The 22,803-nt window shown below is 37.2% G+C and overlaps 1 protein-coding gene across 6 annotated transcripts in view; it reads left to right on the forward strand.

The window, feature by feature from the left end:
* The window catches only part of DGKH (diacylglycerol kinase eta), a 182,665-nt gene that overhangs the window by 88,155 nt on the left and 71,707 nt on the right, over positions 1-22,803 (forward strand). For 5 of the 6 annotated variants that reach the window (XM_053899179.1, XM_053899180.1, XM_053899182.1 and 2 more), the window contains 4 exons: positions 14,538-14,642; positions 14,950-15,082; positions 21,914-22,020; positions 22,676-22,801. In XM_053899179.1, the coding sequence (XP_053755154.1) occupies positions 14,538-14,642; positions 14,950-15,082; positions 21,914-22,020; positions 22,676-22,801 (471 nt within the window). Of the gene's footprint in view, positions 1-12,866; positions 13,374-14,537; positions 14,643-14,949; positions 15,083-21,913; positions 22,021-22,675; positions 22,802-22,803 lie in introns of those variants that run through there. The other variant, XM_019447441.2, reaches the window with a different exon arrangement.

Genomic DNA, 22,803 nt, shown 5'->3' on the forward strand with positions numbered 1-22,803 from the left:
TCAGAGAAATGTGTCATTTCAAGTTTTAGCTTAAAGCACACAGTTTCCTCATTTCTCCTCAATGATGACAGATTATAATATACCCATAAATATTTGTATCCTCGTTGAACTCTTTGCATCATGACCAGATGATGTTTATGCTAACAGTAAGTCTTAAAAACACGATTCTTGCCTGTGACTGATGATTGCAGTGGTCTCAAAATTATCTGATGCCTGATAATGGCAAACCACATATTTTTTATGTCTCTGTGGCTAACCTATTTTATAGCGCTCTAAAATGATACCACATTAATGCAATCTGAGTGGTTGTTTGCCTCTTAAAATTGACTTATATGCAGTATAGATGGCTTTATACTATGAAAGCTGATAATTTAAAAGTGGAGTTTGAAATTTGCATTCTTTTTTCTCTCACTTGGACATCAGGCTTTTAGAAATGAAATGCATTATCATTGTTTCTGTAAGTACATCATGTTTATCTTTTCACGTAATGATATAACATCTTTTCCAAGAGTATAGCCTGGAGAAATACTTCTTTAAAGTTATTATGAGCTTCCTCAGACCAAAGTTCTAGGAAACAAGAAACCATTGGTCCTTTTGTAGCTAAACTAAAAACTTGGAGTGCTCTATTTGTTAGGCTCATAATGTAAGAAAAGCTATCAGGGCAAATCTGCTAATCCTTCTCCCCTTGAGAACCCTTGTAGGAATTTAGAGTTGCTGTTTTGTACAAGTAGATTGTTGTTCACGTGAATATGTTTCAGGTTGTACATGCCTTTTCAGGATGGATAAAAGCATGCCTACCACCAAGGACTCACAGGTCTGTCCTCAAAAGTGCTACTGAAAAACCTCCAAAAGACTTTAACCTGAGGTTTAATACAATATGACCAAGATACACACTTCACGGGATAGATTGTAAAGAAGGTTTTTTAAGTCCTTGGGTTCATCAGTGCCTTCCCTGCCCACACTATCCAGAATTAGCAGAGGTCATGAAAGGTACTGTTTATGTATTTCAAGGCATATGGACAAGGCTACTTACCCACTGCAATAGCACAAGATTGGAAATACCCCAAATGTTTAAGTTAGAGACTGGTTGAAATGAATTATGAAATATTTCACAGAGTACAGTGTTACGCAACCGTGAAGAAGAAGGAGTCTGCTCTGCGTATAATAATGCACACCGAACTCCAAGTTGTGATCAGTGTGAAAAGCCAGATGTAGAACAGTGAGCATGTGTAAAATGCTACTCTGTGTTTGTTACTCTGTGCTTGTTTGTGTGTATGTGCAGGCAGCTATACATTTAAACCTTGAAAGATGGTATATTTGTTGTAAATACAGAGCATTTCTCTGGAGAGATACGTAGAAGCTGACAGATATGTGCCTTCAGGAAGGAGACTTGGTAGCTGGGGGCAGGCTTGGGAGGGAGATGTACTTTTCGTCCTAAATGTATTTTGAACTTTTTTGTTTGTGTCACAAATCCTTATTCCTTATTCAAAAAAAGTTCTAAATGCTACATGAGAGCCCTTTCTGGCAACTTCTTATCAGATGCATTTGACAAGAGTTATGGATTTAGCAGGAAGCCCATGTTGGACACTGCTCTACTGTTCAAGCAAACCATCATAAAGGCCATCTGTAATGGGAGGGAAGGAAGAGGTGCATGAGAGATCTTGTGGGAAAGACTGGAGAGCCATGGCCAACAGGAAAGGAATGAGGAGAGGAGGAGACTAACATAGAGTTGTTGAATTTGGGAGGACTGCTATATAAATGATGCCTTTAATTACAGGTAGAAAACAAGAATACAAGTAGGCTTGTGGGGAGTGAAAAGAAGGCACTGTGAATTAGACACTGAGAATTTGAAATGATGGTAAGGTATCTTGGCGATGTCTAGTAGGCAATTGAAAGATGCTTTAAAAACTATTAAAATGGCTTAAAGTACTCCTTCGGTATCATTTTCATGGCTCTTTGTAAGTTTCTAGCATATCCGGTGTCTTCTCTGTTCCTTAAGTATGATTGTGGTGTAATGGAAAATTTAGGTTTTGGAAATGTTTTAGTTTTGTGGTGACTGGTACAAACAAGATAATTATTTTGTTTTGAACTTTCCCATTACATATGTGTTCTGTACAAAGCAATTTACGGTTACAAACAAATAGAGCTTGTGCCAAGGGAATGAGGCTAATGCTTTGTTCCAATCTCTGGTACATTCTGAAAATATTAAATGTGTGGTAAAACTTTTAATGTGTCCATTAACTAGTACTCATGGCTAATTTACAGCAGAAGTGTGTGTGATCGCTTACATAAATAATTTCTAAAATCACTGTGATCCTTGTTATTATAATTACTGCTAAGAAAAAACCCTCTCAGTTTCCAATGTACAGTGTGATACTTTCCGATACTATATATGATTATATATCTTGTCAATATTTTGTTTTGTAAAGGTGCCTGGTTTGCAGAGACCTATCTAGGTTAGCAAATTTTCTCCTTCTCCTTCTCCTTCTCCTTCTCCTTCTCCTTCTCCTTCTCCTTCTCCTTCTCTTTCTCCTTCAACTTCTTCTTATTATTATCATCATTATCATTATCATTATTATTAATTTACCAGCACCTTTTCTTGCTCATCTTTAAAGAATCTCCAAGTATGTATAGGATTGAGATATAACTGTACAGTTGCCCTGATCATTTTTAAGAGAAGAAAAAGTGAGCATCATGTGAAGCCTTTTCTGCCTGTTCGTCCAGGGTAATGTCAGTAAACTCTTTGATATTCCTTCCTTGCTAGTAGATGGCTAGGGAGGCAGACAGAATTCATTTTCAAATCCTACATGGACCTTCCATATGAAAGATGGAATGAGATAATATATGTGATCATATTGACAGCAAAGCACTCTGAAAGTGTAAGATCTGCAAAAGTAATCATTCTGCTTATTTATCAAGATTATAGCCCCCTACACCCTTCTTATTTTTCAAGAACTTAACTATTAATTCTTCTGAGGAAAGGTTGTTTGCATCCATGGATAGTAATTAGAATTATGAATATAATAGGAAAATAGATTATAGTCTCATTGATTTCCCAGTTCACTATTACAATAGCAAAAGCTGGAATTGTGTATCATAGTTATTTTGTGAGTGTGGCAGGCTGAAGAATGGATCCCAAAGATGTTTACATCCTAATTAATGTCTGTAACCTGTGAATGTCACTTTATATTAGGTGCAGAGGACCTTGTAGTTTTGATCATGTTAAGGATCTTGCGATGAGATCATTCTGGATTATCAATGGGTCCTGTGTAATCACAGGGGCCCTTGTAAAAAGGGAGGCAGGAGGAATTAGTCAGAGAATATGTGAAGTTGGCTGGGTGCAAGGAGGGGGCCATGAGCCAATGAATGAGGGTAGCCTCTAGAAGAGGAAAAAACAAGGTTCTTCCCTACAGCCTCCAGAAGGAATGCAGCCCTTTGGACACCTTGACTTTAAACTTCTTACCACCACAACTGAAGAGAATAATTTGTTCAGCAGCAACAGGAAACTAATGCAATAGGGATTGATCAAACATTAATAACTACAGTTTTTTTGAATTCTAAGAAACTGTTAATACCGACTTGAATCCAAACTTTCTTTATCAAAGTCTTCAGAGAAGCAGTGGTTTATTATTATACATGTAATTTACCTATATAAATGATAGAATAGGATACCCCAGTAAGCATCACGGAAAGTCTCTCTTGATAGACTCCCTGAGGCCTTTGCCATGGCCTTTCTCCAGAGAGAGCAGGGCAGGGCAGGGCAGCGAAGCCTGCACACGGACTGTCTTTATCTTCTGCGGTTTCACTATGTCCTTCTATCTTTGGTTCTCCAGTGAACCAGAGGCTTCTGGGAAGTTCCAGGTAGGTCCTTTACTCTGAAACAGAATCTTAAAGACTAGATAGTCCCCAAAAGATTTTACATAGATGGCTTTCTTTAACACTTTCTGTATAGATTGTAACACGATATGAATTAGACCATGTTGAATTCATTTGCTTATTTGAAACCTGGATCCTGCCAGCTTACATGTCTCTATTTTATTGTTAATATTTTATTAAACGCTTTCAGTAACATTTTGATTTTAGAGTATTTTGGATTTTTACATTGAAATAAAGGAAAAATTTACTTTTTAGAATGTGAGATACATTGGAAATCCTGGGTATGTAATGAGATGGTTGGTACTTGATAGCATTGAAATCTGTGCTTCCTTTTTTCATGGAAACATATCAGAATTTATGTTTTATTTATATTTAATACTTTAAGGCAGTAAAAAAAAACAACATTAGGTTATAGAGGAAAATCAGATTAACATGGACAATGACTTTGTTATGAAGCCATTATTCTTAGTCAAGAAGCAGGTTTTGTGCCGACCTAATCTTAAGCAGAGTCATCAAAGCTCAATAATTATGGAAGTCGATGGGGCGCCTGGGTGGCTCAGTCAATTGAATGTCCAACTTTGGCTCAGGTCACAAGCTCACAGTTTGTGGGTTTGAGCCCCACGTTGGGCTCTGTGTGCTTCAGATTCTGTGTCTCCCTCTCTCTCTGCCCACCCCCCCCCCCCCCTTGCTGGTGCTCTGTCTCTCTCTGTCTCTCAAAAATAAACATTTAAAAATTAAAAAAAAAAAGAATTATGGAAGTTGGGGTACCTGGATGGCTGTCTGTTAAGCATCCAGCTCTTGATTTCAGCTCAGGTCATGGTCTCACAGTTAGTGAGATTGAGCCCCGGTTCAGGCTCCTCACTAACAGTACAGAAGCTGCTTGGGATTCTCTATCTCCCTCTCTCTCTCTGCCCCTCCCCTGCTCATGCTCTCTCTCTCTCTCAAAATAAATAAACAAACCTAAAAAAAAAAAAAAAGAATATGGAAGTAAGATTTGCAACGCTGTCTTCAGCTCAGTCCATCCCACCCCATCTCACTCAGTGGTTGGAAGACTTACCTCTTTAGCTTCTATGGACATTTCAGGTCATTTGATTAAGGAGACCACATTATTCATCTAATTTGAGTTTGATACAGGAGAAGGCCATAAAAGGTCAGAAACTTGAGTCCTGGCAGGTATGGTCTGCAAGTTGAGTACAGAGCAAGGATTGAATAGAGCCTATATCCCTAAGACTCCCAGGTCCCTCACCTCCTTAGTTCCTTGAAGAGTTTTGCTTGGGGTTCCCCGATGTTTGGGTACAGTTGTTTTCACTGTGAAAACTTTCAAATATATACAAACTCAGGGTAACTGTGAACCCCACATTCCCATTGCCCAGCTCCTGCTGCCGTCTGCGTGTTGCCACATTGCTTCATCTCGTCTCTCTCTTTCCCTATTTTCTCTGGAATGTTTTAAAGCAAACCTTTCACACCATTCTACTTGACCCCTCATTCTTCAGTAGGCGGTGCTAGATTTTAACTCCGCTTCTTTTCCATCGTTTTTCTCAAGCAAAGCCTGGATATGCAGAAGCTGCAGAAGAGAGAGATTGCCCGTCGTTTCTGAATTTAGTATTTCGCAGTGAAGGAATGATCTTTTCTTTTGATTTTGATTTTACTTTACTTGTTATAACACTGCTATTACTGTTTTGTTAACTCCTCATATAAGGAGTGTATTAGCTAATGGTAGACAACCCCTTTAGTATCTACATTTGTTTTTTTCTCTTCAATGTATTGTAACAAAACTAATTCCATACTTAATTTACAGAGCTGATTAAAGAATCAATGAGATACTGTCTTTTTGCCATAAGTTTGTAGTCAAGTATTCCTGTAGATAAGAAGACAGACATCTTCTTGGCAAAGACGTTCTGCTCTTGTCCAGAGGTCTTTTTCCTTTCTATAATTAGTACATTTCTCAGAATAATAGTTTTACATGTTTATTTTTGAGAGAGAGAGAGAGAGAGAGAGAGAGAGAGAGACAGAGCATGAGCGGGTGAGGGGCAGAGAGAGAGGGAGACACAGAACCCGAAGCAGGCTCCAGGCTCTGAGCTGTCAACACAGAGCACAACGCAGGGCTCGAACTCACGAACCGTGAGATCATGACCTGAGCCGAAGCCAGATGCCCAACCGACTGCGCCACCCAGGCGCCCCTATGCTACAGAATTCTCAATTATTTATACCAAAGTTTAGGTAATTACTTGATTTATAGCTTCATTTTTGAAGTTAATGTTATATATACAAATGATATATAACTTCTCCTTAGAAAAGTAAGCAGCATTGGGGCAGACTTCCCTGTGTTCATGACTAATGCCTCCCTCTTTATTTTGAGAACCTATGCAGATGTTTGGTACTTCCTAGTCTACATTACAGGAATGCCCACAAAGATCAGTACGTTGTTATTCAGCTAGAATGACTCATCCATTGGAGGGATGATCAGTCAGCCAAAACCAGAAGGGTAGAATGACTTTCAAAGATCCTCTTTAACTTTCAGTAAAGGGTGTGTACGTGTGTTTTGTGTATAAATCTAAATATAGTTCTAAATAGACATCTGAAAAAATTTGTAGAGCATTCTGAAAGGGAATAGGAAGACCTTAGTTCAGCATCCAAGCCATATGATTTAGGATCCTGTTCACAATAGTGTGCTATCGGCATGGCAGGATTTCCCTATAAATTCCAGCAATGGGTTAATAATTGGCTCTTGAGTGTATGTGAATTACCTGTCAACCTCAGTCTTATCGTTAGCCCACTACATCTTTGTATGTTATTTTACATCATTTGACATATTGTTAAATGTGTGCTCTGCGATTTTATGGAACTACTCTCTTCACGAGCACGTAATGCAGATTCCACGGTGTTTACAGCTATATCATGAGTGTTTACTATATTGCAGCAGTATAATAATGTCTCTTCCTAATATACAATTCTGTTATTTTACAGACTTAAATTATACTATCTGTTGAAAACGTCCATAGCTCTTCCTTTGCCAGATGCGCATTTGTTGTGACTGTACTTTTCTTAGTCTCCCACTAAAATTCAAGCATCGTTGGGAGAAAATACACATTGAATCTTTATCATCTGGTAGTGCCTCAGAAAAATTTACTTTTAGGTCAGAAGTTGTCATCTTAGAAAATAGATGGGACTCGGGGCAACTGGATGATGAAACAGTGAAGTATTGATCCCAGAAGAAAAAGGAGTCAGTCTATCTATGCAGGACTTGCGAACTCAAATGCCTCCAGGGGCCACTTGGTAATTTAAGTGTATGAAGTGGCCAGCTGAAGAAAATAGGTCTAAGCTGCTTGTACTGTGATGAGCAAAGTACCTGTCTAAAATGGATGTTAACTTGTTGTTGTTTTATAACTCACCACTTCTGGGTTCAAACAGATTGACCAAACAAAAACATCAGAGGTCATCATTTGGTGACCTCTGTTATATCCCTTGGGGTGCTGTAGGTGGTAGACTATTTCAGATTGATACCATACAAAGGAATACTGTTAGGTACAGATGAGAACACTGGAAACTGGGGAGCAGAAGGGTCCTGAAAAGGGAGATACGGAGCCGTAAAGATTAACAGCACTTTCTCTGCATTACTTAGACCAGATCCTGACTTGATTAATGGACGGGTTGGATGCTTCCATTGCCCTTCATGGCTGATAAGCAAAGATGTGCATCAGAATCACCTGTATAGCTTTGCCAAACTACTGATTACGTCTGAAATTATCCATGCCTCCCTCCAAAATGAGATTTCGATTTACCAAGTCTGGTTTGGAGCATGACTAGCTAAGTTTTGTATATTTTGGAAAAACTCTTAGCTCCATGCAGGTGCACCCATGTGGTTGAGGACCTGTGCTCTTGGAGGTAGAGTGCCCCGGGCCACTTTGAAATAAGGGAGTAAATGTCTCTACCCTCATGATACTCACTTAGGATGAGAGACTACATTGCATTCTGGCGCATTTCAATTGTTCAAGTGAATTATTTCCTTTCATACAAGAGGAATGAAAAAATCAACATACACCACTTAAGAGTTGGATAATATATTTGAGGGAGGATGGAAGAGGCAGGTATGTTAAGACCCAGCATTTGGCAACTTCAAGTATAGCAAACCTAGTTTTAAAAAGACATAATTCTACCTGATTTGGCTTTAACAAAAGTCAGATTATATCCCCTAAGTTATAAAAATTCAGGCAATAGAAAATTGTTACGAGTAAACTTAGACTTCCTGTTAGTTCTGCTATCCAAGAAAGACTTCTCACTGCATATGAATTTTTATTTCAATCAGACAGTTCAGGATTAATCACTAAGGATAAAAAAAATAAGTACTGCATTTCATATAAATGGAATCACACAATATGTGGTCTTTTGTAACTGGCTCCTTTCATTTGGCATAATGTTTTTAAGGTTCATCCACGTTGCAATGCTGTCCATCTCTTTTCTTACTCCATGTTTTAAAGTTTCCCTTTTTTATTTTTGCCATGACATCTCTAGAAAGTGATACTGATTTTGAATTTCAAGTCGGGAGAGCAGGGTAACGTTATAGACGAATTTGGGTCAAGAAACTGATTTGATTTAAACAGATTAATTATGTAGTCATTATCAAACATAGCTTCAATTTTGCTTGATGTCAGACCTAGTTTTATTTTTTAATTAAAAAAACTAATTTTGGGGGCGCCTGGGTGGCTCAGTCGGTTGAGCGGCCGGCTTCAGCTCAGGTCATGATCTCACGGCTAGTGAGTTCGAGCCCCGCGTCGGGCTCTGTGCTGACAGCTTAGAGCCTGGAGCCTGTTTCAGATTCTGTGTCTCCCTCTCTCTGACCCTCCCCCGTTCATGCTCTGTCTCTCTCTGTCTCAAAAATAAATAAACGTTAAAAAAAATTTTTTTAATGTTTTTTTTAAAAAAAGTAATTTTTAATTAAAAAATTAATTTAAAAATATTTGATTTTTTTTTATTTGGGTGTAGTTGACACACGATGTTACATTAGTTTCAGGTGTATGACATAGTGATTTGGCAACTGTAAACATTATGCTCACCACCAGGGTAGCTAGCTACCCTCTGTCACCATGCAGTGCTATTACAATGTCATTGACAATATTCCTTATGCTGTGCCTTTTATTTCCATGATGTATTCATTCTATAACTAGAGACAAAGTAGATTTGTTGTTGCGAAGGGCTGGGGGTGGGGCCAGATTCGGAGGAAAATGGGGAGTTACTGTTATTAAGAGGGTTCCTTTTTGACGTGAAAACATTCTAAAATAGATTATGGTGATGGTTGTACAATGCTGTAAATAAGTAAGAACTATTGAACTGTACCGTTTAAGCAGATGGATTGAATAGTATTGTGAATTATATCTCAATAAAGCCGGTATTAAAAAATAAAAAGGAAAAGGAAATGTGTATAGTTTATTTTTAAGTATTTTGATAGAGCAGAGATGATCAGTTTGGTGTAAAGAAATAAGGATTTCCTAGTGGAAAAAGTTTGTTGGACATTTAAAATTACCACAGAAGTTTGGGGCACCTGGGTGGCTCAGTCAGTTAAGCATCTGACTTTGGCTCGGGTCATGATCTCAAGGTTCGTGAGTTCAAGCCCCGCGTCAGGCTCTGTGCTGACAGCTCAGCCTGGAGCCTGCTTTGGATTCTCTCTCTCTCTCTCTCTCTCTCTCTCTCTCTCTCTCTCTCTCTCTCTGCTCTTCCCCTGCTAATGCTCTGTCTCTCATTCTCTCAAAAATAAATAAACATAAAAAAAATTTTTTTTAAACTGACAAGTAAGCTTAAAAAAAAAATTACCACAAAAGTTTGTAAAGTGCCCTTCATCGCAGAATCAAAAATCTAAGTTAGAAGAAGAAACTCTCTATTTGAATGTCTTAAGCATGACACCTACTAGAGAGGGCATGCTGAACTCTCTCAGTACTGCACAGGGATCTGATGCCCTCCACTCTGCCAAGCCTTTTGCCATCTTATGTTCCTGCTGTGAGGAAGCTGAGACCCAACGCAGTTAACGGGAGGGGCTGGGGGGTGGGGGAAGACAATATTTTTCCTAATCTGTTTGTTGATATTTTCCTAGTATCTTCTAAAGAAAACTCATTATCATTATTCTGGTTTTGGTGGTTTGCTAGTCAGTGACTATTTTGTTAGCGAACTGCTTCCAGTTTGTGTTGTCTTGGACTGTGGACCACACTTAAAAAAGAAATATATACATTACAGAAGAAGTCTGTAAATAGATACATAATTGCTGTCAGCGCCAAGAACTGTGATGCTAGTATTTACTGAGCTTTGGTTTCCTAACAGACGCTGTGCTGAATGCTTTACTTGGATGGTCTCACTAATCCCACACCACACTCTGTAGAGCTGGGAGTTAATGCTTTATCCTCACTTAGCAGGTGCAAGACGATGGCTCATAGAGAGGAGGAAACATTGTTCACAGCCGCACAAGTAAGAAAGGACGCTGTTGGTCTTCATTCTAAGTGGGCCTGACTCCAGAATTTGGGCGCTGAATCACTCTGCTGTTACCTTAATGGCTTCCAGTAGGGAATTTGCAGACTAGCAATTCCCTGTAATTCACTTGGCTACAGAAACTTCTGTCATTTCTTAAGTTCTAACAGTGTTGTGGGGAACAAGTAAAATATCTTTAGGACACTGGTTTTCAAACATACTTGCACTTTGCAATTATCTGGAAGTTAAAAAAAAAAAAAAAAAAAAGCTGGCGGCTGGGTCCCAGCCTCAGATGTTCTGAGTTAAATGGTATGGAGTGTGGCGTGGACATTGGCATTTTTTTAAAAATCTCCCAGGTGATTCTAACGTGCAGCCAACTTTAAGAACTGCCTCGGGGGCGCCTGGGTGGCTCAGTCCAACTTTGGTTCAGGTCGTGATCTCAGTTCGTGGGTTCGAGCCCTGCGTAAGGCTCTGTGCTGACAGCTTAGAGCCTGGAGCCTGCTTCGGATTCTGTGTCTCCCTCGCTCTCTGCCCCTCCCCCGCTCACGCTCTGTCTCTCTGTCTCTCAAAAATAAATAAGCATTAAAAAAATTTTTTTAAATAAAAAAAAAAGAACTCCTGCTTCAGAACAATGCAAAGTTTTAAATTCTGAATTCCCATCCTTCCGTTAGTAAAAAAATTAGTGTTTTTGTTACAAAAGTACTACATATTTGCTTTAGAAGCCATATACAAACAAAAAAATACAATTATGTTTCTCTGTAATCCCCTCACTGAAAGATGACCAATACAGTATTTGTGGGGGTTTTTTCCCTGTGCATGTTTATGTGTTTAAAGTCTTAACTATAATGTTACTCTTCTATAGAACTTTATGTATTTAATGTCTCCTTTCTTATGTATTTATATGCTTTAGCAGACTGAGAAATTTTTGATTCTTATCCATAGGTAATAGTGTTGTTGGATTAATAGTAAATAGGCCAATAACTCTCCAAATGGAGCAATATCTCTATTAATGGAGAGTTTGTATATTATTTGAGGTAGCATTTAGGAAACTGATTTAGATGGCTCTCCTATGTGTTCATCTTATACAGCACTTTTTCAGACAAGCATACCTTGGTTTACCTCCTTATCTCCTTTCTGGACTGTTAAGGCAAAGCCCATATGGTTTGTACCCCTGGGTTCTGGGCTCTGGGCTCTGGGCTCTAGTCTTCTAGACTTCCTGGCCTACGTCCTCCCCCTCAGGCTCAGAGAACCCTCCCTGGGAATAGCCCCCTCCCACACCTCTGTCTTTCCACCTTCCCACACTACTCACCTGTCATAATAAAAACGCTGAGTTCAATATACTTTCAGAGTGAGAAGCAAATAATTTTCAGAGTTTGCTGCTTCTCAAATATTTTCCTAATAAAGATTTGGATGAGAAACCACTGTAGTGTAAGGGAGTTTAGTTAGGATACAACCAGAGCCTGTCAGCTAACAATTATGATTATCCTATTCTTTCCTACAAAGGTGGAACATGAGGAAGAATTCAAATAAAAGGTGGGGAGAGAACTCAGAGCTTTGGTGGGCTGGTGAGGGATTACCCCAGAGGAGAAAGGGTCAATCTGGGAGACTTTATGGGTTTGGTTGGTAAACCAGCCTTCTCTTCAGTTAGGCCCAGACTACTCCAGGCTTTTGGAGGAAGCATTTTTAATACGGTAGCCACAAAACCAAACATCTCTGCATCATGACTTGCAAAAGATTTTCTTTTTCATACGTATTTCTTATAACTATAGTCAGTGGCTTTGTTAATCACCCTTGATCACAAGGCCTATAAATCAAAATTGCTTATAGTTATTTCTGGCTCTTAAAAACTTAACATTTCTTTTAAGAATGTGTTACGATCTTTTTTCTAAGTGTTTATTTATTTTTGAGAGAGAGCAAGCATGTACACATGAGCAGGGGAGGGGCAGAGAAAGAGGGAGACAGAGGATCCAAAGCAGGCTCTGTGCTGACAGCAGACAGCCTGATGCAGGGCTCGAACTCACCAAGTGTGAGATCACCTCCTGAGCCAAAGTCAGACGCTTAACTGACGGAGCCACCCAGGTGCCCCAAGAATGTGTTATGATGTTTACTTGCTTATTATTGACCACTTTTAAACAAATTTATGTTAAAAGGAGGAAGCTGCAAAATTATACATTTACTTCATTGGCATATCAGTGTGATATACATTGCTGAAATTTTTTTAGGATTGAGCCATTTATGTAGTTCCAAAAGCTATAAGAAAAATTAGAAGCTGTTTCCCTATTCTTTTTCTCCCCTTTTTGTTGAATTCACGATGACTTATGATGAATATAAAGGCATTAAAGATAGTTAAAACCACCAAATATACTGCTTTCCTTCGAATTCAACAACAACAAAACAAAATCAAAGAATAAAATAACAAGCCTGGTTTATTTATCTGAATAATATTTGTCTCACTACAAGATCATAATGAAAGAGAGGGAATCCTTAGAGTTCATCATATAGTATAGTAACTAACTAACTAACTAACTAACTAACTAAATAAATAAATAAAAATCCTAGAGGTAAATACTTATTCAGGTAAATGTCAGATTTATTCAGTCAGTCAGTGGGAGATTTCTGGAGTACCATGCCAGTCATCAGAGCCAGGAGAGTATTATGATATAATGGTATCTCTTCTGCTGCATTGGATGAGCTGTCCTAGAAAAACATTTTGAAGCAATAAAGCATCCATTTAGCTCCTGAGTAATGAGGGAGTCAGTGCTCTTTCATTAACTATTTATTCAGGAAAAGAAGTGACCAACTGCTGAAAAGCTTTATCCAAAGAGGGTAGTGGAAAACAGAAGAAAATGCAGAAGTGAGGTTCTGTTCAGTTTCATATGCAATTAACAAATACCCAAAGCTGAACGGTTGATGCTTCTCCTCCATGTGACTTCTGGCTGACTGTATTTAAGTGTGAGTGCCTGTCAGATGTATGAAAGGGCCCCTTGGTTTAAGGAAGGATTGTGCAGTCTACACTAAAGACCAAAGAAAGGAAGCAATGAGCGGTGAGTAGCTAAGATTGGACTGGTCTCTACAGTTTTAAATAATGGACTTATTTCCTATGATGAACAGTACTGATTTGAGGCTCGCTGGTTTACTCCTGTTGGGAATTGTTCCTTTTATTTTTAGATGATTATTCCTTTTTCATGACTTCAGAAATCTGTGCTATAATGAAGTATGTAGATTATCACTCGATCAAATGGCTTCTAACTTAAGAAAAGTTCTTATTTGCTATATAAATATATAACTTATTATTTGGAAATAGTTTCTAGGTGTGTGTGTAAATTTTGCTCTTCTTCCACAAGTATATAAGTAGTCCCTTCTTTGCAGTGAATGCTTAGGACTTAGCAACTTCAAGATTACAAACAGAATATTGTATTCACACATAAATAGGGCTAATTTCAAGCCATTTCAGAATCTCACTTTGGAGCACTTTTGATGCTATAACAGCACAAAGCCTTCATTTCATTTGCTGTAAGACTCTTGGTCTGTGTTCTTTAGTGACATGAAAAAAGATAAGAGTCACAATTATTTTCTTCCCTTAAAGCCAACCGAAGGGTTTTTATGTTAATTCTTCCCTCCCTGGCTCTCGCTAAAAAGTAGTATAGGGGAATTCTATACAACGAAGAAACAATCCTTCATATAAATCATATTAAAATAGACAGTGGAAATGGTATGTAAATCCCACATTATTTAATAACAGAATATTGTTGATATTGTCAAAAACCAATTATGAATCATTCGATGTTGCATTCCTCTGGTTTTCAATTTTTTTTAATTTCCATACCGAAAACTATGTACTAATTTGAAGCTTACCATGAATTATTTCGAAGCATACTTAAAATCACTTTTCAAGATACCTTCCATGAAGTAAGAATACATTGTTGATTTGGATTCACAGCCTTTGGTAATGGACTAAAAAAGTCTAAGTAAATAGCAGTGAGCTTAAAGACAAGAAATTCCTCCTCAGAACTAAGTTTTCTTTCCTAGACCCCATTGTATCATACTCAGAGAAAGAAAATTATTTACGTTACAGAGACTCTCACTTGCTTCATCAAGGAAATGAGGACTCTGAGTTTAGAAATACAATTTCCTCGCGCGATTGCTAAGTTTTGCAGTAATCTGTCCTTTCGGTGATTAACAATCATTAGATTGAATTCCCCTTTCAGATAATCACTCCCTTCAGAAGACTAATGCTGTGCGCTGAGAACAGGAAGGAAATGGAGGATTGGATGAGCTCACTGAAGTCTGTCCAGACCAGAGAGCCTTACGAGGTAAAGTGGCTTCTCTTCTGGCGCCTCATGTTCATAGAAAACCAATGTTATCTGAAGAACTAAAGCTATATTCCACAAAGCAAAGTATGTGTAGATTCATTAAGTAACTTGCTTAAATCTGATATTGACATTTCTTCCTTGTTTTTCTTTTTTTTTCTTTTTTTTTTTTTCTTTTTTTTTTTTACTTAAAGGAGAATGTTCTTGTAAAAATTACGGATTTGAAACTTTAATCATAACTCATGCATTCCAAATGTTAACTCGCTGTCGTCTCCTTCTCTTGTTTGCCAAACCTGTGTCTCGTTTCTAGGTGGCCCAGTTTAACGTGGAACATTTCTCAGGGATGCATAACTGGTACGCTTGCTCCCATGCCCGACCCACTTTCTGTAACGTGTGCAGAGAGAGTCTTTCTGGAGTCACCTCCCACGGCCTGTCCTGCGAAGGTACTGTAGCGCCCAGCCTGCGTTCTCCCTCTGCACTGACCACTGTGGCAAGATGCTGCCACATCTTGTGGGTACTTCTGTGCCGCGAACAGAGAAACATCACCCCAGGAAAACGTTTCCCTCGGGTGGGAGCTGCATCTGGGAGCACCTCAGTGGGAACACAGTGTTTAAGTTTCACTGCAGCTTAAAGTGGAGCTCGGAGCACACAGGACTGATGGGGAAATATTTTACCGAGAGAAAGATGATACGAATCATTAGGAAGGAAGTAGAAACCAAAATGTAGCATTTCGCTCCCGAGGAACTAGCAGGTGCTCCACAAAACATCTCTAGACTTTGTCTGTCATGCTGGTTTTCTAGAATTCTTTTTCTGTTCTGAATTGATTGCGGAGAACAAAACTTTCAGTGAGGACAGCACATACGCTGACAGAATTTCTGGTGTTTGTTATTTCTACTGTTATTTCTATTTCATTATTTTTTTAACTTTTTTAAATGTTTTTTTATTATTTTTGAGAGAGAGAGAGAGAGACAGACAGACAGACAGAATGCGAGGGGGAGGGGCAGAGAGGGAGAAACAGAATCCAAAACAGGTTCCAGGCTTTGAGCTGTCAGCACAGAGCCCGATGAGGGGCTCGAACCCACAAACCTTGAGATCATGACCTGAGCCAAAGTCGGATGCTTAACCGACTGAGCCACCCAGGTGCCCCTCTGTTTCGTTATTTTAAATGTTTTCTTTTATTTCATTTTATGTTTCATTTACATGGAGGCCATCCTTTTCTAAAAATAAAGCCAATGCTGTAGTTTCCGTATTAGGATTTGTGCATTTTTTAATTAAAAAGCAGTGACCAATAGAAGCAAATATACTAATAATTACCAAAAGAAAACTCATAACTTCTTTAGATTTATTTAATTCCGTACCTCAGTGAGCACACTTTACTTTCTGAACCATATCTAATATTAATACTGGCTTTTTTTTCTCTAATACAGAAACGTCTTAATTTTGAATAGCTTTTTACTCTTGAATAATAAAATAGTAATAGAGTCACAGTTTTCGTTCATTTTAAGGTATAAAATCTGAGATACGTCATAGTTTCAGCTATTTAATATGAGACAGCACAGAGGTTGAGACTAGAGTTCCTCAGTTTTACCCTCAGGGTTCTGGTTCCGCTCCCAGCATTACAAATGGTGACCAGGAGAAATAGTTCCACTGTTTTTGACTTCCATTTCCTCATATGTAAAACGGAGATAATAGTCATTTATATTATGTATAGATACTATGAAAATTAAGTGAGAGAATATAAACAGGAAAGCTACTTTTCTAGTCAAGTAACTTGGGGAAGTTAGTAGCTGTGCTGTGTAAGAAATCCATCCAGTAAATAATTGAAGATTGCAGCATGGCCTGATTGATGCATGAAAATGCATGAAAACAAACACTTGGAAGAGCCATTACACGTGTTTTGTTTTTTGTTTTTTGTTTTTTAGATGTAAACAATGATTGCAAATCAGGTGTAATTACTCTTTATGACTTTAGTAATCTGAAAGGGTTCCTAGCTCTGAGTCTACTCTTACCCGGTCTGTAATACTCAGAGGTGTTCTTTCGAAGGTCCCCTTAGTGTTGCCTCCTAACCTCTTATTCCAAAAAAAAAAAAAAAAGCTAAAAAAAGATATCAGATCTGAGCTACTCTGTGGTACCCTTCCGATTTGAGAATTAGGCATTATTAAATATATTTGTTTGTGAATTGAGTTTAAGCTGGGATGACTAAGTCGTTTCTAAACATTTTAAAGGAAAAATGAAAATTACATTAGCTGATGAGAATAAGAAACTTAAAAGTCTTTAAATAAGTTTGTTATGTTATTCTGTTAATAATGAAGTCTTCCTGACTTCTTTATGGTTCTTTATTGTATTTTTAAATAATAGTTTTAGAAGAATGTCTGTTAGTACTCATTTTCTCTGCTAATAAAAATTTTATTTTATTTTTTTTAATGTTTATTTACTTTTGAAAGAGAGAGAGAGAGAGAGAGAGAGAGCGAGCTTGAGCAGGAGAAGGACAGAGAGAGAGAGGGAGACAAAGAATCCGAAGCAGGCTCCAGGCTCTGAGCTGTCAACACAGAGCCCAGTGTGGAGCTTGAACTCATGAACTGTGAGATCATGGTCTGAGCTGAAGTCGGACACTTAACCAACAGAGCCACCCAGGAGCACCCCTCTGCTGATAAAAATTTTAAATCTGTGGCATCCTACCTTGGTATTGTTAGAAATACACCAGAAGGCTTTAAAAATCCCAAGGGTTTTATGAATGTGTAAAGAAGTTACCTTTTTATTTTATGAGAATGTGGTTATTTAGCATAATTTTCTTGTAATCCAAGTTATACTTAAACTTTAGAAACGACCTCCAAATCTGAATAAACTGCTCGCTTGATAAAACCAAAGGCATAGGATACAAGAAGCTTTAAAAGACATAACAAAGATGCAAACACACATAAAAAATTTCATTCACCTGTGACCATGAATAACTTTGTATTGGAATGGAAATCAGTTTCCAGTGTGTGAAACCATCACTACATTTACTTAATGTGTTTCACAGTAAAACAAGCTGTAATGATTTGTCTTCTGGGTTTGTGTTGAATAACTACTAAAATTGTTATTTTAAAGCCTTGCATACATGAAATAAATGAATGAAAAATAGAAGATAGAATACTTTTCGTAAATAATTCCCTAAATCAATTGAGAATGTTAATTATAATTTCAAAGCATAATTGTTCTTCACAATTATTTAAACAGTAATTGAACAAAAAAAAGTTAAATGGTGATTTTTTTTCTCTTTTAATCAATATCATCAAATATGTTAACATGAGACTCTATGACATAGCCAGTGTTGAACACTTAGAAAGATTCAGTGTGGTAGACTGGAAATTGCAGATAAAAAATCATAATTTGGTTACTTGTCAGTATATATTTTTAAGCTCTGTGGTTTTGAGATAATGGCTTTATAGGTCAGGGAAAAGTGATTTATTTCACAATAACTTATTTGGAGAAATCTAATTGTCGCCTAACAAAATTAAAGTGTTTATTAATAATTTCCATTCCTCAGTGACCACAATCACAGTCTGGTTTATTTTTTTATTATTATATGCTATATTAAGCAACTTTGCAATTTTCAAGACTCTTTGCATGAAGCACTTTATTATTACAAGTGTAATTTTTGTTTTTACTGAGCTGTTTGATTTTTCATGGCGAAATTTTTAAAAAGCTGTGAAATTATTCCCTGTTGCTCTCTTTTACTTCCTTCTCTGTAAAAAACAATTATTGACTATTAATACCAAATACCTACTTGTACTTAAAAAGCAAGCCTGGGGATTATGTTGCGAATAAAACTAAAACTAGGACCACATTTTTAAGAAACACCATAACAGATGAAAAGACCTAGGGATGCTAATTAACCTCAATTTTAAAATAGAACATGAGAGCGAAAGGGAGCAGGTCATGCAAAAACTGTTTTTCAAACTAAGCTTATACCTCCTATACTTCCTATAGTATAAGCTTATACTTCCTGTTTCTTTACACTACTGTTTATTGGCAATGAGATTCCATTAAAAAATTAGTTATTCTATATAAATCTGTGCTTGAGTCACAGAATCATTTAGAACAAAAGCTGTATGATTTCCAGGAAAGCATTTGTCAAGGTGCACAAAAGAGCAGATAAATGAAACTAATGTAGACTAATATTTCTCAAAAAAAAAAAAAAAAAAAACAGTTCAGCTTAAGTGACCTTTTACCTATTGGCTATCCATGACATCTGAAGCATTTTGAACATTATTTTACCTGACCCTCTCATTTGCATGCCACATTAAATTAGGACTGTCTTAAACCAGTGGCATATAACCCATCATTTTAAATTTGTTAGCAGTTTACAGTTAGACATTAAAAAATCATGTGAAAAGGAGTCACCTTACATGTAGCATTTAGCAGCAGTTATCTTTGTTATTTCCACTAAAGTGATCTCAAACTTTTAATTATATTCTTTAGAATAAAACTTAGTACAATAAAAAAATATATTTTGAGAAGTCAGAAACAGGTGTAACGTCAGTATCCACTAATGCTTGGATAATTGGTGTCCTTAAAAGGATAAATCAGTTTAGTAGTACTCAAGTACTGATTTTCATAAGTAAGGGTTAATTTCTCAAATAATCTGTGGTTTACTTGTTTTTCATATATGAGCTGCTTCTTTCCTGGTTGTTTCCTCTTATTTCTCTCTCGTTTTTTTTTTTTTTTTATTTGATATTTGTATACATTGTAAAATGATTACCCAAATGGAACATGTCACCATCCGTAGTTACGGAATTTTTTCCTTATGATGAGAACTTTTAAGATTTACTCTCATAGCAACTTTCAAATATTCAATTCATTATATTAACTATACTCACCATTCTGTACATTACATTCCCGTGACTTAGTTATTTTAGTTGGTACTTTTGACTCCCTTCACCCATTTGGCCCAATTCCACGCCCCCACCTCTGGTAACCACCAATGTGTTTTCTGTTTCTATGAGCTTGGTTTTTTTTTGTGGGTTTGTTGTTGTTGTTTTTACAGTCTACCTAAAAGTCAGATCATAAGGTATCTGTCTTTCTCTCTTTGACTTCTTTCAACTTAGCATAATATCCTCTAGGTCCATCCGTGTTGTCTCAATAGGCAAGATTGCATTTTTTTATATGGCTGAATAATAGTCCATTGTGTAAATACATATACAGATACCACAATTTCTGTATGCATTTATCTATTGATGGACACTTAAGTTGTTTCTGTACCTTGCCTGTTACGAATAATGCTGTAATGAACACGAAGGTGCAGATGTCTTTTCAAGTTGGTGATTTCATTTTCTTCAGATAAATACCCAGAAATGGGATTGCTGGATTGTATTATAGTTCTATTTTTAATTTCTCGAGGAAACTCCATACTGTTTACTATAGTGGCTGCACCAATTTGCATTGCCACCAACAGTCCACAAGAGTTCCCTTTTGTTCAAATTCTTGCCGACACTAGTAATTTCTTACCTTTTTTATAATAGCCATCCTAACAGGTGTGAGGTGATATCTCATTGTGGTTTTGTATTTGCATTTCCCCAATGACTAGTGATATTGAGTATCTTTTCATTTCTCTGTTGGCCGTCAGTATGTCTTATTTACAAAAATGTCTGTTCAGATCCACTTCCCATTTTTTAAGTGGACTGCTTGGTTTTTGCAGTCCACTTGTGTGAGTTCTTTGTATATTAATGTATATAAATGTTAATCCCTTATTGGATATATGATTTGTAAATATTTTCTCCCATTCAGTATGTTGCCTTTCCATATTATTGATGGCTTCCTTGGCTGTGTAGAAACTTTTTAGTTTGATATAGTCCTGCTTATGTATTTTTGCTTTGTTGTCTGTGCTTTTGGTGTTAGACCCAAAAAATCATCGCCAAGACTGATGTCAAAGAGCTAAAGTCCAGGAATTTTCTTCTACAAGTTTTATGGTTTCCAGTATTACATTCAAGTCTTTAATACATTTTAGTTAACTTTTATGTACAGTTCAGTCCAGTTTTCATGAAAGTGGTCCAGTTTCATTCTTTTGCATATGGCTGTCCAGTTTCCCCAGCAACATTTATTAAAGACATCATTCTTTCTTCATTGTGTATTCATGGTCTCTTTGTCATGAATTAATTGGCCATATATGTGTGGATTTATTTCTGGGTTCTCTATTCTGTTCCATTGACCTATGTGTCCTACTCTGATTACTATAGCTTTGTAACATAGTTTCAAATCAGGGATCATGATGCCTTCCACTTTGTTCCTTCTGAAGATTGCTTTGGCTATTTGGAGTCTTTTGTGGTTCCATAAAAATTTTAGAATTATTTGTTTTAGTTCTTTGAAAAATGCCGTTGGAATTTTGACAGGGATTGCATTGAATCTGTATATTGCTTTCAGTCCTATGGACATTTTTACATTACTAATTCTTCCAGTCCATTAGCATAGAATATTTTCCCCAGTTTATATGTGTCTTCAGTTTCTTTCATCAATGTCTTGTAGGCTTCAGTGTCTCTTATGTCTCTTTTATAGGCTCCTTTTTGATATTATTGCTGAGCCAATTAGTGATGCATGTAGCGTATTTCTTCATCACTACTTTAGTCTACATTATGATGTAGTAATCCCAACAATAATACTTTTAAAAGACAGTGCCATCTTTGTGACCCTTATCAACCTATTTCCCATGATGACTGGATATTTTCTCGACATACTTGCAATTTAAAACTCCTCTGAATTATCCTGTTCTTTATCTTACTGATATTTTCAAATCTTTCATTTTAAATATATTATATGGACAGAAAAATACAAATATCAGAGGAGTACAGCACATAGGATTTTTCACAAATGAAACACATTTATGTAATCAACATCCAGATTAAGAAATAGGATGTTACCAGCACCTCTGTATTACTAAATTTTGTTTAGTTCTGTGTTTGTGTGCGTATGTGACTGTTGTCTCCTTTCTCCTAAAGAACTAATTCTTTTGTATTCATTTCCTTTACGTTTTATTTATGAACAAGTAGAACCTCTCTAAGTAGCAATCTATAGATTGATAAAAAGCTTTATACATACATAGCCATATGTATCATAAATACATGAATACCTTCTGGAAAGGTATTTTCAGAATACCTTTATTATTGTTGAAGAGTAATTTAAGATTTTAAATTATTGTTTTTCTTTACCCCCTCCTTTTTAATTTCATGCTATGATTTCCTTTAATCATTATTCCAGAAGTATATATTCATTTAGAAATGGTTGACTTTTTTTTTTAGTGTGTAAATTCAAGGCTCACAAAAGATGTGCAGTGAGGGCAACAAATAATTGCAAATGGACGACTCTGGCCTCCATTGGGAAGGACATCATAGAGGACGAAGACGGAGTAAGCCCAGTTCTGTCTCTGGTCTCTTCCCAGTACCTCCTCTCTTTATTGTCTGCCCTGTGAAAAATGACAGAGTTGGTGGGAATATTTACTAGCAGGATGAAATGGAAGGTTTTGGTTAATTATGAGTTTCTATTTCCAGTTAGATCCTTCATAGTTGCCTTCAGCTCTTAAATTTTGAGGGAAATGTGAATAGAGCTTACAAGTGGCTGCTGTGCTGGGCTGGTGTTGTAGACCCCGACCTGACAAGTAAGATACTCTTTAAGGCTTAGCTCAGGTGTTTATTCAGATGTTCACTCCTCAGATGTTGGGGCCTCCTTTCAACAGTGACCCCCACCTTCAAAACCTTGTCTCCATTGCACCTTGCATTCAAATCTCTGATAGCACTTTGTAATCACTTTATGATAATGCCTTTACATTCATTGCTCCTCAGCTAGACTACAAATCCTGAAGGTCAGGGCTTTAGTCTTAATTATTTTTGTATCGCTACAGTGCTCTGGGCACAATAGATGTCAATAAATGTGGGCGAAATGAATGGATGCCATGAGTGGTACATACATTGATTCCACTGAGTAAGAAATATTTTAGATCTTCCCTAGGGTGAGAATGACGTCCTCCAGTCTTTAATTGACTGCTCTTTACTCCTGCTGCGCAGGTAGCTATGCCTCACCAATGGCTAGAGGGTAACTTGCCCGTGAGTGCCAAATGTGCTGTCTGTGACAAAACATGCGGGAGTGTTCTGCGTCTACAAGATTGGAAATGCCTTTGGTGTAAGACAATGGT

This window comes from Panthera pardus, unplaced genomic scaffold (genome assembly GCF_024362965.1).
Source record: "Panthera pardus isolate Hobbes unplaced genomic scaffold, ASM2436296v1 HiC_scaffold_1, whole genome shotgun sequence".
Lineage (NCBI taxonomy): Eukaryota > Metazoa > Chordata > Mammalia > Carnivora > Felidae > Panthera > Panthera pardus.